Genomic DNA, 11,144 nt, shown 5'->3' with positions numbered 1-11,144 from the left:
AATAAGAAATAAAGACTGGAAAATTGGAAGCAATGGGTAAGGTATTGCCTTTGGCGTTTATACATAAATACATATTCATTCAACCAACACTGTGTTACATGCTACAGCTTTCACAGGCTAGTTGGGCAGAGAGATGTACAAACAAATCATTGCCCAGGGGCTGCTGACTTACAGAAAGGAGAGCAAGGATTTCTGAAAGGACTGCGGGCCTCGGAGCAGCTGGATATGGATTTGAATTCCAGCAGGCACTTCAGCTTGTGTGATCTTTAACTGTGGAGAAAGTTAATCTCTTTGAGCCTTGTCAGATCTATAAGATGAAAATGAACAATAACTTGACAAGTTGTACAAGGTATAGATAATGTGAGCACGTGGAATATAGTATTTCTACAAAAAAAATTTTTTTTTTTTAAATTAGCTGGGAGTGGTGGTGCATCTCTATAGTACCACCTAGTGGGAAGGCTGAGGTGGGAGGATCGCTTGAACCCGGCAGGTGGTGGTTGCAGTGAGCCAAGATCACGCCACTGCACTCCAGCCTGGGCAACAGAGTGAGACCTGTCTCAAAAAAAAAAAAAAAACACCCTATCATCTACCCCCCACCGTTACTATAATTACAAGGCTGCCACAAAGAAAGGCATGGTGAGTGAATGGGTGACTGAGAAGATATGGTGAAACTGCCTCCATGAAAATAATGAGTCCCCAAAAGGCAGCCACAGGATAGGTGGACACTGTCCAGCAGCACACTCCTGGGTGGGCAACAGCAGGCAGGAGCGGGACAGCTGCCACAGCTGGGTTACAAGTGAGAGGCAGGAAATGAGGTCAGAGGCAGGGGCCAGTGCCTGAATTTCCTGTGGCTGTTATCTCACAGGACATAGATGATGCCAAGCCTTATGGCTTTCAACCAAATTGATTCTCCTTATAACCTGAAGCCTTTATTACCAGGTGCGTGGCCAGGGTTGGGGGCTACTCTGGCTGTGGGGTGGAGGATGGGGGAGCTAAAAGGCTCTTTCCATGGGAATTGAGTCCACCTTTATGGCTCTAAAAACTCAGGGCTGGGCACGGTGGCTCACACCTGTAATCCCAGCACTTTGGGAGCACCTGAGGTCAGGAATTCAAGACCAGCCTCACTAACACGAAGCTAAAAATATTAAAATACAAAAATTAGCTGGGCCTGGTCATGGGCACCTGTAGTCCCAGCTAGTTGGGAGGCTGAAGCAGGAGAATGGCTTGAACCCAGGAGGTGGAGGTTGCAGTGAGCCAAGATGAGCCAAGCAGCAACCCGCCGAGCAGCCTCATGGGTTGGCTAGTCAGTGCACATCACAGGGCACACACTCTCCTGGATGGCTCAGGACCCCTGGGAGGGCAGGCAGGGTGAGGAAGAGGTGCTGGCTTCTACCACTCCCAGGAAGCTCCTGGGGGGCACAATCATGGCATCACCACTACCCATGAATGATCCCAGAAGGATACAAAAAAAGCATGCGAATGTTTGCCAGTGTTTTAATCCGTATTTTATTTCCATGCCATCGGTGAATTAAAAATCCAACTGATTCATCCCCAAGAAATGAACTGGTGAGAGGAAAAGCCTGAAAAGTTTCTTGTCAACCTCTTCTTTATAGACAGGAAGCACATCTGACCTCAGGCTGAGCACAAAGCTCCAGGCCTGCTCTGGACCCACGTTTAAGGGGCCAACTGCTACTGTTACTGCCACTACCGAGCTGGGGAACTCTCTTGCAAAATATCCCAGCAGGCTGTGCTGGGACTGGGGAAGAGGAGACATATACCAATCCTCCTCCTCCAGCAGAGCCGCTCTTGTCCCTAGATCTCCTCTGACGGTGTACAGCTCCTCCCTGCCCGAGCATCAGACCTCTCTCAAGCAGTGTGCCCAGGCAGGGTGAGAATCTGTCCCCAGCTCCCAAAAGGGAAGGGTCTCCTGTGGAAGTGAGCCCAGGCTGGGAGCACCCTGAACAGGGCCCTTCGCCTGGTGGGTGTCTGCAGAGGGCGTGGGTCCCAAAGCGCTTCCTGCAGTTTGAGCTGACAAAGGCACAACTCTCCTCCTGCAGGTACCAGCTGCTCCTGATGCATTATTTTTTCATAATAGATGAAAGTTCTAGAAGCATGTTCTGAAAGAGATAGGAAACCAAAAACAAAACAGACTCAAAGGTCTTATAAGAGTCATGCCCTACCCACCCACCTTGGATTCTATATAAGTCAAAAATCCTGGGGATCAAAGAGCTGCTGCAGACGGCAGCTGTCCCTGTGTTTCCCCACAGGTGAACACGCGTGTAAGAGGCGGTGCCCAATAGCATTACAGTGAAAATTCTGGATCCTTCCTGCTGCCTCCTCCTCCTATTGTGGTTTTTGTTGTTTTGTGCAAAAATGTAGGCCTAAAACTAAAAATTCAATTTGTTCCTAAGCTCCATCTTAATCCCCTTACAATTAGCCAGATTTTTTGACTTTAGATCATATGGAAAGGGAAAACTAATTCAAATAAAAAATTGTCTATTTTAGAACAATCAATCTCTGATGTTAAAAATATGTTAAACTCAGGAGGCCACGTGCCGGGAGAGCAAGGGGCAGCCATGGGTGTAGGAACAGGAGTTTGGGTTGAGTCAGACAGGCTGAGGGTCCAATTCCAGCTCACTTGCTCATCCAATAAATATTAATTTATCCCCTGCTATGTCCCAAGGACTGTGTGACTTAGGACAAGTCATTTCTTTCTTTCTTTTTTTTTTTTTTTTTGAGACCGTCTCGCTCGGTCGCTAGGCTGGAGTATAGTGGCGTGATCTCGGCTCACTGCAACCTCCGCCTCTTGGGTTCAAGAGATTCTCCTGCCTCGACCTCCCGAGTAGCTGGGACTACAGGCACACACCACCACGTCCAGCTAATTTTTGTATTTTTAGTAGAGATGGGGTTTCACCATGTTGGCCAGGATGGTCTTGATCTCTTGACATCGTGATCCGCCCGCTTCTGCCTCCCAAAGTGCAGGGATTACAGACGTGAGCCATCATGCCTGGCCACAAGTCACCTATTTCCTTATCTGTAAAATGGAAATTAGCACGTGGCTACAAAGAGGAAGTCCACAGCGTGTCCAGATGATGATCTAGCCCTCAATAAAGTGGTGTCCTTCTTCATCTTCTTCACATTCTTTGGTAATTGTTAAATGGTGTAAAACTCAGCCAAAAGGTTCAATAAATTATAACAATCCACCCTCCAAATATCCACCTCATAATCCTTGTTAATGATGTTGAGTCAGGCTGGGCACAGTGTCTCATGCCTGTAATCCCAGAACTTTGGAAGGCCAAGGCAAGGGGATCATTTGAGCCCTGGAGTCCAAGGCTGCAGTGAATGAGGCCACTGCACTCCAGCCTGGGGGACTGAGTGAGATCCTGTGTCTAAAAAAATTAAAGTAATATAAATAATAATGTTGAGTTGAAAAATACCTTCCCAAATGAGACAAAGAAACTTGAAGGCAAAGAGATTTTTCATACTAAATATAAAACTAAAAGTGTAAAGATGTCATAAACAGGGAAAAAAGACAAGCAGATTGGGAAAAGACTCTTTCAATGCCTGTATAGACAAGAGGTTAATATAATACCATACAAGAACTCCTAGAAATCAGAAGAACAACAAATATCCCAACAGAAAAATAAACAATGACAATTCATGGTAGAAATACAGATAGCCAATTAACACATGAACGACCTGAGTAGTAATCACAGAAATGTAAATTAAAACAAAGAGAAATATTTTTAGTTCATCACATGGGGAAGGGGGTAAGATAATGTCTGCTGTTGGCAAGAGTATGAGGAAATGGGTGCTATGCTGGTGAGAGGTTAGTTGGAATAGCGCTTCCTGTGCAAAAATTGGCAGCATCTATCAAAACGAAATGTAGCCAGGTCTCGTGACTCATGCCTGTATTCCCAGTGCTTTGGGAGACCAAGGTGGGAGGACAGCTTGAGCCCAGGAAATCGAGACTACAGTGAGCTATGATTGCACCACTGTACTCCAAATTGGGCAACAGAGCAAGACCATGCCTCTAAAAAAAAAAAACCAAAATGAGCTGGGCACAATGGCTCATGCCTGTAATCCAAGCACTTTGGGAGGCCAAGGTGAGGGGATCACTTGAGGTCAGGAGTTTGAGACCAGCCTGGCCAACATGAAGAAACCCCATCTCTACTAAAAATACAAAAATCGGCAGGTATGGTGGTGCACACCTGTAATCCCAGCTACTCAGTAGGCTGAGGCAGAAGAATCGCTTCAACACAGGAGGCAGAGGTTGCACTGAGCCAAGATCGTGCCATTGCACTCCAGCCTGGGTGACAGAGTAAGACTCTGTCTCAAAAATACACGCACACACAAAACACACACACACACAAAATGTGCATGTCCATTGAAACCAACAGCTCCACTTCTTGGTACCTATCAAAGATACATGCAGGAAACATCAAATACAACATTGTTTGTAGCAGGAAAAAAAGAAACAGCTTAAAATGGCCATCAGATATATATGGTTCATCATACCACGGAAAAGTATGAGCTGAGAAAAACACCAAGGCAGCTCTATAGGAACTGACAAAGATGCCTGACATAGATCATTAAGTGAGCAAGAGCAAACTGCAGAGACATTTCCAGAGTATGGTCACGTTTATATTTTAAAAAACAAACAATAGACTGGGGGGCTTCAAGAAGGCTGACTACATGCATATGGTATTCGCCTCTTCCATAAAAAGGAACCAAAATAGCAAGTAGATCATCACACTTCAAACAGATCATCTAAACGAGAGCACTGGAATTCCACAGAGGAGTGGGAAACACCAAAAGCAAGGAAGGAGAGGGAAGCAAGACGGCCTGCTCATCTGGGATTGGCTGGGAGCCTGGAGAGGTCCGGTAAAGTGGGGAAAGGGTAAGTGAGAGACCCCCAGCAATCTACATTCCCACCACAGACTCTTAGCTGTAGGAGAGTCCCTCAACCTTCAACCCTCAAGGGCCCTGACTAAGGTAGGGAGCTGCCTGGAAACTGAACGGCAGCACCGCTCCAGAGAGGGAGGTCATGCTGTGTCCCACACACTCCCAAGCCCTAAGCAGCAGCAGCATGGCACCATTTTAAGGGCCCAGCCACCTCCACACTGGGGCTAGGCAGGAGCCACTGACAACAACCACCCAACTGCACCCCCAGCAGAGAGGCAACCAGGCATTTTCACATGCCCTGAGGACACATTCCACTGCCTGCAATGGCAGCACTGTGAACTGCTGCTGTGCCCTAGCTGCTCTCACTGAAAGTAATCCTGGCCTCCCCAGCAGCAGGGCCACAGTGCAGTTGCAGCTGTCCCTACCTAAGCATTGCACTGGCAGCCTGGGGATCACCCCACCCCTGTCTATCATAGCCAGCACCTGTACACATCACCAGAGAGCCTGAGGGCAGGTCTACCCAGCCCAGCTCTAACCCTCAGCCCAGTACCTGAGTATTCCATCTCAGGGTGTGGGAGTTGCCCAGCCCGGTCCACCATCACTGACACCTAAGCATTCCTCCCATAGTCTCTGGTCAGGCCCACCCAATCTCCCACTGCCACTACAGCAGCACCCACCCACATATATCACCTGCAGGCCTAGGGACTGGCCTTCCCAGACCATTGCAGCCACCACCAACACCAGTGCATACCACCTGGATCCCTAAGAGTTATCCCACCACTACAATTGCCATCATCCACACCAGGCCTGCTGCTAAGGGGCTCAAGAACCTGCCCACCCACCTAGCCCATTGCTGCTATTCCTGCCACCCAAGCAAGCCACCTGGAGGCCCAAGAATTGGCCTGATTGGACACACTAATACCTGTGCCAGCATAAGCAACGCTGGGGTGCAAGAACACGCATGCCCAGCCCACTGCTGTCAACACTGGGGCCTAAAGACTGGCCCACCTACTGGCCTAGCCCTCAGCCAAACTTCAACATAGCCTCCACTAATAATCACACCATGAGCCACCAAGAAAATCACAGGCAACACTGATACTGTTTACAGCTGAAGAAATCATACAGAGACTACTCCAGTGCATGCACCAAGAATCAAAGTGCCCTACCCAAACAACCACAGATACATCTTCAGGAAAAAGTCTCCCCATGAAAGCAAATTCAAAAACTAGAAAAAGCAACTTTTACAACAGACGCACAGATACCAATGTAAGGACACAAAAAACATGAAAAAGCAAACAAATATAACACCTCCAAAGGAACATAATAATTCTCCAGTAACAAATCCCAATCAAAAAGAAATTTATGAAATCTCAGAAAAAGACTTCAAAATATTGACATTAAGAAGCTCAGTGAAATATAAGAGAATACTGAAAACCAGTAAAAGAAATCAGAAAAAGAATGCAAGATACAAATGAGAAGTTTACTAAAGATATAGACATCATAAAAAACAACCAAACAAAAATTCTTGAACTGAAGAACTCATTGAATGAAATACCAAATACATTCAAAAGCTTCAACAACAGACTAGATCAAGCAGAAGAAAGAAACTTAGAATTCGAAGGCAAGTCTTTTGAAATAACCCAGTCAGACAAAAATAAAGACAAAATGATTTTAAAAAATGAGCAAAGTCCATGTGATATATAGGACACCAATAAAGTGACCAAATGTTCAAATTTTCAATGTCCCCAGAAGGTGAAGGGGTAAGGAAAACATTAGAAAACCTATTTAACAAAATAATACGTGAAAACTTCCCAAGTCTAGCAAGAGATTTAGACATCCAGATTCAGGAAGCCCAGAGATCCCCAAATAGATACGATTCAAGAAGGTGTCCTCCATGGCACACTATAGTCAAACTGTCAAAAGTCAAAGGCAAAGAGAGAATTCTAAAAACAGCAACAGAAAAGTGTCTAGCACTCATAAAGGAACCCCATCAGACTAATGGCAGAGTTCTCAGCAGAAACTTTACAGGCAAGGAGAGAACAGGATGATATAGTCAAAGTGCTGAAATTAAAAAACTGCCAGCAGGCCAAGTGCGGTGGCTTGCACCTGTAGTCCAAGTACTTTGGGAGGCCAAGGTGGGTGGACTACTTGAGTTGACAAGTTTAAGACCAGCCTGGGCAACATTGGGAGACCCCATCTCTACAAATAAATGCAAAAATCAGCCAGGCCTGGTGGCAGATGCCTGTAGTCCCAGCTACTCAGGAGGCTGAGATGGGAGGATGGCTTGAGCCCAGCAAGGCAAAAGTTGCAGTGAGCCGAGATGGCACCACTGCACTCCAGCCTGGGTGACAGAGTCAGACCTTGTCTCAAAAAAAATAAAAACAAAACAAAAAGTCAAGCAGAGATACTATACCCAGCAAAGTTATTGTTCATAAATGAAGGAGGAATAAAGTCTCCTGGACAAGGAAAAGCTGAGAGAATTCATTACTAGACTTTCCCTATAGAACCACTTAAGATAGTCCTATACCAAAAAGTGAAAGAATAATATGAAAATCATGAAAATATAAATACTACTGGTCAAGCAAGCACACAAACAAGGAAGATAAAAGACTCAAATGTTACCACTACAGAATACTGCCAAACCACAATGATAAACAATAAGGAGCAAAGGATATATAAAACAACCAGAACTTAATTAATAAAATGACAAGAATAAGCCCTCACACATAACCTTGAGTGTTAAACTTTCTACTTAAAAGATACAGAGTGGCTGAATGTATTTTAAAAACATGACCCAACTATATGCTGCCTAAAAGAAACTCATGTCACAGTTGAGATGATACACATAGACTGAAAGTAGAGGGATGGAAAAAGATATTCCATGTAAATGGAAACCAAAAGTAAGCAGGAGTAGCTATGTTTATGGCTGATAAAATAGACTTTAAGTGAAAACAGTAAAAAGAGACAAAGAAGGTCATTATATAATGATAAAGGAATCAACTGCAAGAGCATATAACAATTCTAAATATATATGCATCCAACACAGGAGCACCCAGGTACATAAATCAAATATTACTAGATTTTAAAGGAGAGATAGATAGACTGAAATACAGTAATAGTTGGAGAATTCAACACCCCACTCTCAGTATTAGACAAATAATCTAGACAGAAAATTAATAAAGAAACATTGGATTTAAGCTTAACTTTAGACCAAATAGACCTAACAGACATTTACATAACAGACATTTCATCCACCAGCTACAGAATGCACATTTTTCTTATCAGCACAGGGAATATTTTCTAGGATAAATCATATTTTAGAACACAAAATAAGTCTCAACAAATTCTTCAAATATCTAGTATCTTCTCAGACCACAATGGAATAAAATAGAAAGTATTTAATAATAACAAGAGGAACTTTGGAAACTATATAAATACATGCAAATTAAACAAAATGCTCCTGAATGACCAAAGGGTCAAGGAAGAAATTAAGGAGAAAATTTAAAAGTTTTTGAAACAAATGAAAATTGAAACACAGCATACCAAAACCTTTGGGATTCAACAAAAGCAGTGCTAAGAGGGAAGTTTATAGCAATAAACGCTTACATTAAAAAGTAGAAAGGTTTTAAATAACCTAATGATGCACTTCAAGGAACTGGAAAAGCAAGGGCAAATGAAACCCAAAATTAGTAGAAGGAAAGACATAATAAGCATCAGAGCAGTGGGCCATGCAGACTACTGTAATCCTAGTACTTTAGGGGACTGAGGTAAGAGGATCACCTGAGACCAGTTCAAGACCAATCTGGTCAATATAGCAAGACTCCATCTCTACAATAAATTAATAAAATTAGTTTATTATTTTAAACTAATAATAGTTTAAATAATAACAGCATTGTGGCACAACCCTGTAATCTCAGCTACTCAGAAGGCTGAGATGGAAAGTTTGCTTGAGCCCAGGAATTCGAGTTTACAGTGAGGTATTATCACATCACCACAGTCTGGATGACAAAGCAAGACTCTCTCTAAAAGCAAAAAAAAAACAAAAACAAAAACAAAAACCCATCACTAATCATGATCAGTGACATGCAAATCAAAACCACAATGAGATATCATCTTACCCCAATCAGAATGGCTATTACTAAAAAGAGAGAAAACAAACACATAGATGCTGGTGAGGATGTGGACAAAAGGGAATTTTTTTTTTTTTTTTTTTTTTTTTTGAGACGGAGTCTTGCTCTGCCACCCAGGCTGGAGTGCAGTGGCCGGATCTCAGCTCACTGCAAGCTCCGCCTCCCGGGTTTACGCCATTCTCCTGCCTCAGCCTCCCGAGTAGCTGGGACTACAGGCGCCCGCCTCGTCGCCCGGCTAGTTTTTTGTATTTTTAAGTAGAGACAGGGTTTCACCGTATTAGCCAGGATGGTCTCGATCTCCTGACCTCGTGATCCGCCCGTCTCGGCCTCCCAAAGTGCTGGGATTACAGGCTTGAGCCACCGCGCCCGGCCCAAAAGGGAATTTTTATAGACTGTTGGCAGGATTGTAAATCAGTACGGGCGCTATGGAAAACAGTATGGAGGTTTCTCAAAAACCTTAAAGCAAAACTACCATATGATCCAGCAGTCCCACTACTGGATAGTTATCTAAAGGAAATCAAAAGGATACCTGCACTCCCATGTTTATCACAGCACTATTCACAACATGAAATCAACCCAAGTGTCCTGTCCATCAACTGACAAATGAATAAATAAAATGTGGTATATGTACACAAGGGAATACTATCTGACCAAAAAAATAAATAAAATCATGTCATTTGCAGAAACACGGGTGGAACTGGAGGTCATTATGTTAAGTGAAATAAGACAGGCACAGAAAGGCAAATATCACATGTTCTCACTCATGTAAGAGCTATAAACGACGTCATTGAGGTAGAGAGTGGAATGACAGACACCAGAGGCTGGAAAGGGTATGTGGGTGGGAGCGGGGTGAAGACAGGTTGGTCAACAGGTACACACATACAGTTAGACAGAAAGTTCTAATGTCTGATAGCAGAGCAGGGTGACTATACAATGTATTATATAATTCCAAGTAGCTAAAAGAGAGAAACTGAAATATTCCCAACACATAGAAACGATAACTATTCAAGGTGATGGATACCCCAATACCCTGAAATGATCGTTATACATTCTATGATGCAACAAAATATCACATGTACCCCATGAATATGTAAAATATTACGTATCAATTAAAAATATTTTTTAATAAAAATAAAAAACATGTCAGGCACAGTGGCTCACGCCTGTAATCCCAGAACTTTAGGAGGCCAAATCACTTGAGGCCAGGAGTTCGAGACCAGCCTGGACAACACAGTGAAAGCCCATCTCTACTAAAAATACAAAAATTAGCCAGGCATGGTGGCAGGTGCCTGTAATCCCAGCTACTCAGGAGCCTAAGGCAGGAGAATCACTTGAAACCAGGAGGTGGAGGTTGCAGTGAGCCGCAACTGGGCCACTGTACTCCAGCCTGGGCGACAGAGTAAGATTCTGTCTTTAAATAAAATACATAAAATAAAATAACATTAACAATAAATGTGCGTGGACATATATTTGTCCCCAAGGACTGATTATGAAGGCACTGAGGAAGGTACCAGTGACACACCCTATGGTGTTCACAGAGGACAGAGGTTGCCTTGGGGGAAAAAAATAGGGGTTGAGTCCAGATGAGAACAAGAGGAGATGAACTTTCCCATGGTCAGGTTCACATTTTACTCTACAATATTTTATATTGTTTGAATTTCTTTAAATTAGCATGTATTACTTTAATTTGAAAGACAATAATTCTTTTAAAAACTGTTGTTCGTCCAAATCAGTAAGAGTGGTACCCCTTGTCTGAGCCACCCTCATAGCTCACTGAACCACTGCACAGTCTCCTACCTGATCTCCCTAATTCTACTCTTACCCCTACAATTGATTCTCCAAAAACAGTGATTTTTTTTTAACATATGTATCAGCCCATGCCAATCCCTGTGCCATCTAACTCAAATTTCTATTCATGGTCTCAAAGGCCTACACATCAGGCCCCTGCCCATTCCAACCTCATCCCTACCCCTCCTCTTCCTGGTCATGGTCACAACAGTGCTCTCCTTCTGTAGCTCCAGAGAGCCAAGGACCTTTGCACTTACCAGTCCCTCTGCCTGAGAGGCCCCATCTACCCAGGATTTCAGCACCTTTTCAAAGGCCCACCTC

At 43.7% G+C, this 11,144-nt stretch overlaps 1 protein-coding gene across 3 annotated transcripts in view; it reads right to left on the bottom strand.

Moving 5' to 3' along the window:
- Positions 1-1,482: 1,482 nt before the first annotated feature.
- The window catches only part of GJA10 (gap junction protein alpha 10), a 35,078-nt gene continuing 25,416 nt past the window's right edge, over positions 1,483-11,144 (bottom strand). For all 3 annotated transcript variants that reach the window (XR_004442808.1, XR_004442807.1, XM_033234628.1), the window contains one exon: positions 1,483-2,117. Coding sequence is in view for 1 of the 3 variants with exons in the window: in XM_033234628.1 (XP_033090519.1) it covers positions 2,079-2,117 (39 nt within the window). In the remaining 2 variants the exon portion in view is untranslated. The remainder of the gene's footprint in view (positions 2,118-11,144) is intronic.

The sequence above is a fragment of the Trachypithecus francoisi genome, unplaced genomic scaffold (assembly GCF_009764315.1).
Source record: "Trachypithecus francoisi isolate TF-2019V2 unplaced genomic scaffold, Tfra_2.0 Lachesis_group15, whole genome shotgun sequence".
NCBI lineage: Eukaryota > Metazoa > Chordata > Mammalia > Primates > Cercopithecidae > Trachypithecus > Trachypithecus francoisi.
Note: the sequence above shows the minus strand (reverse complement) of the source record. Positions and strands in the feature narration are given on the sequence as shown.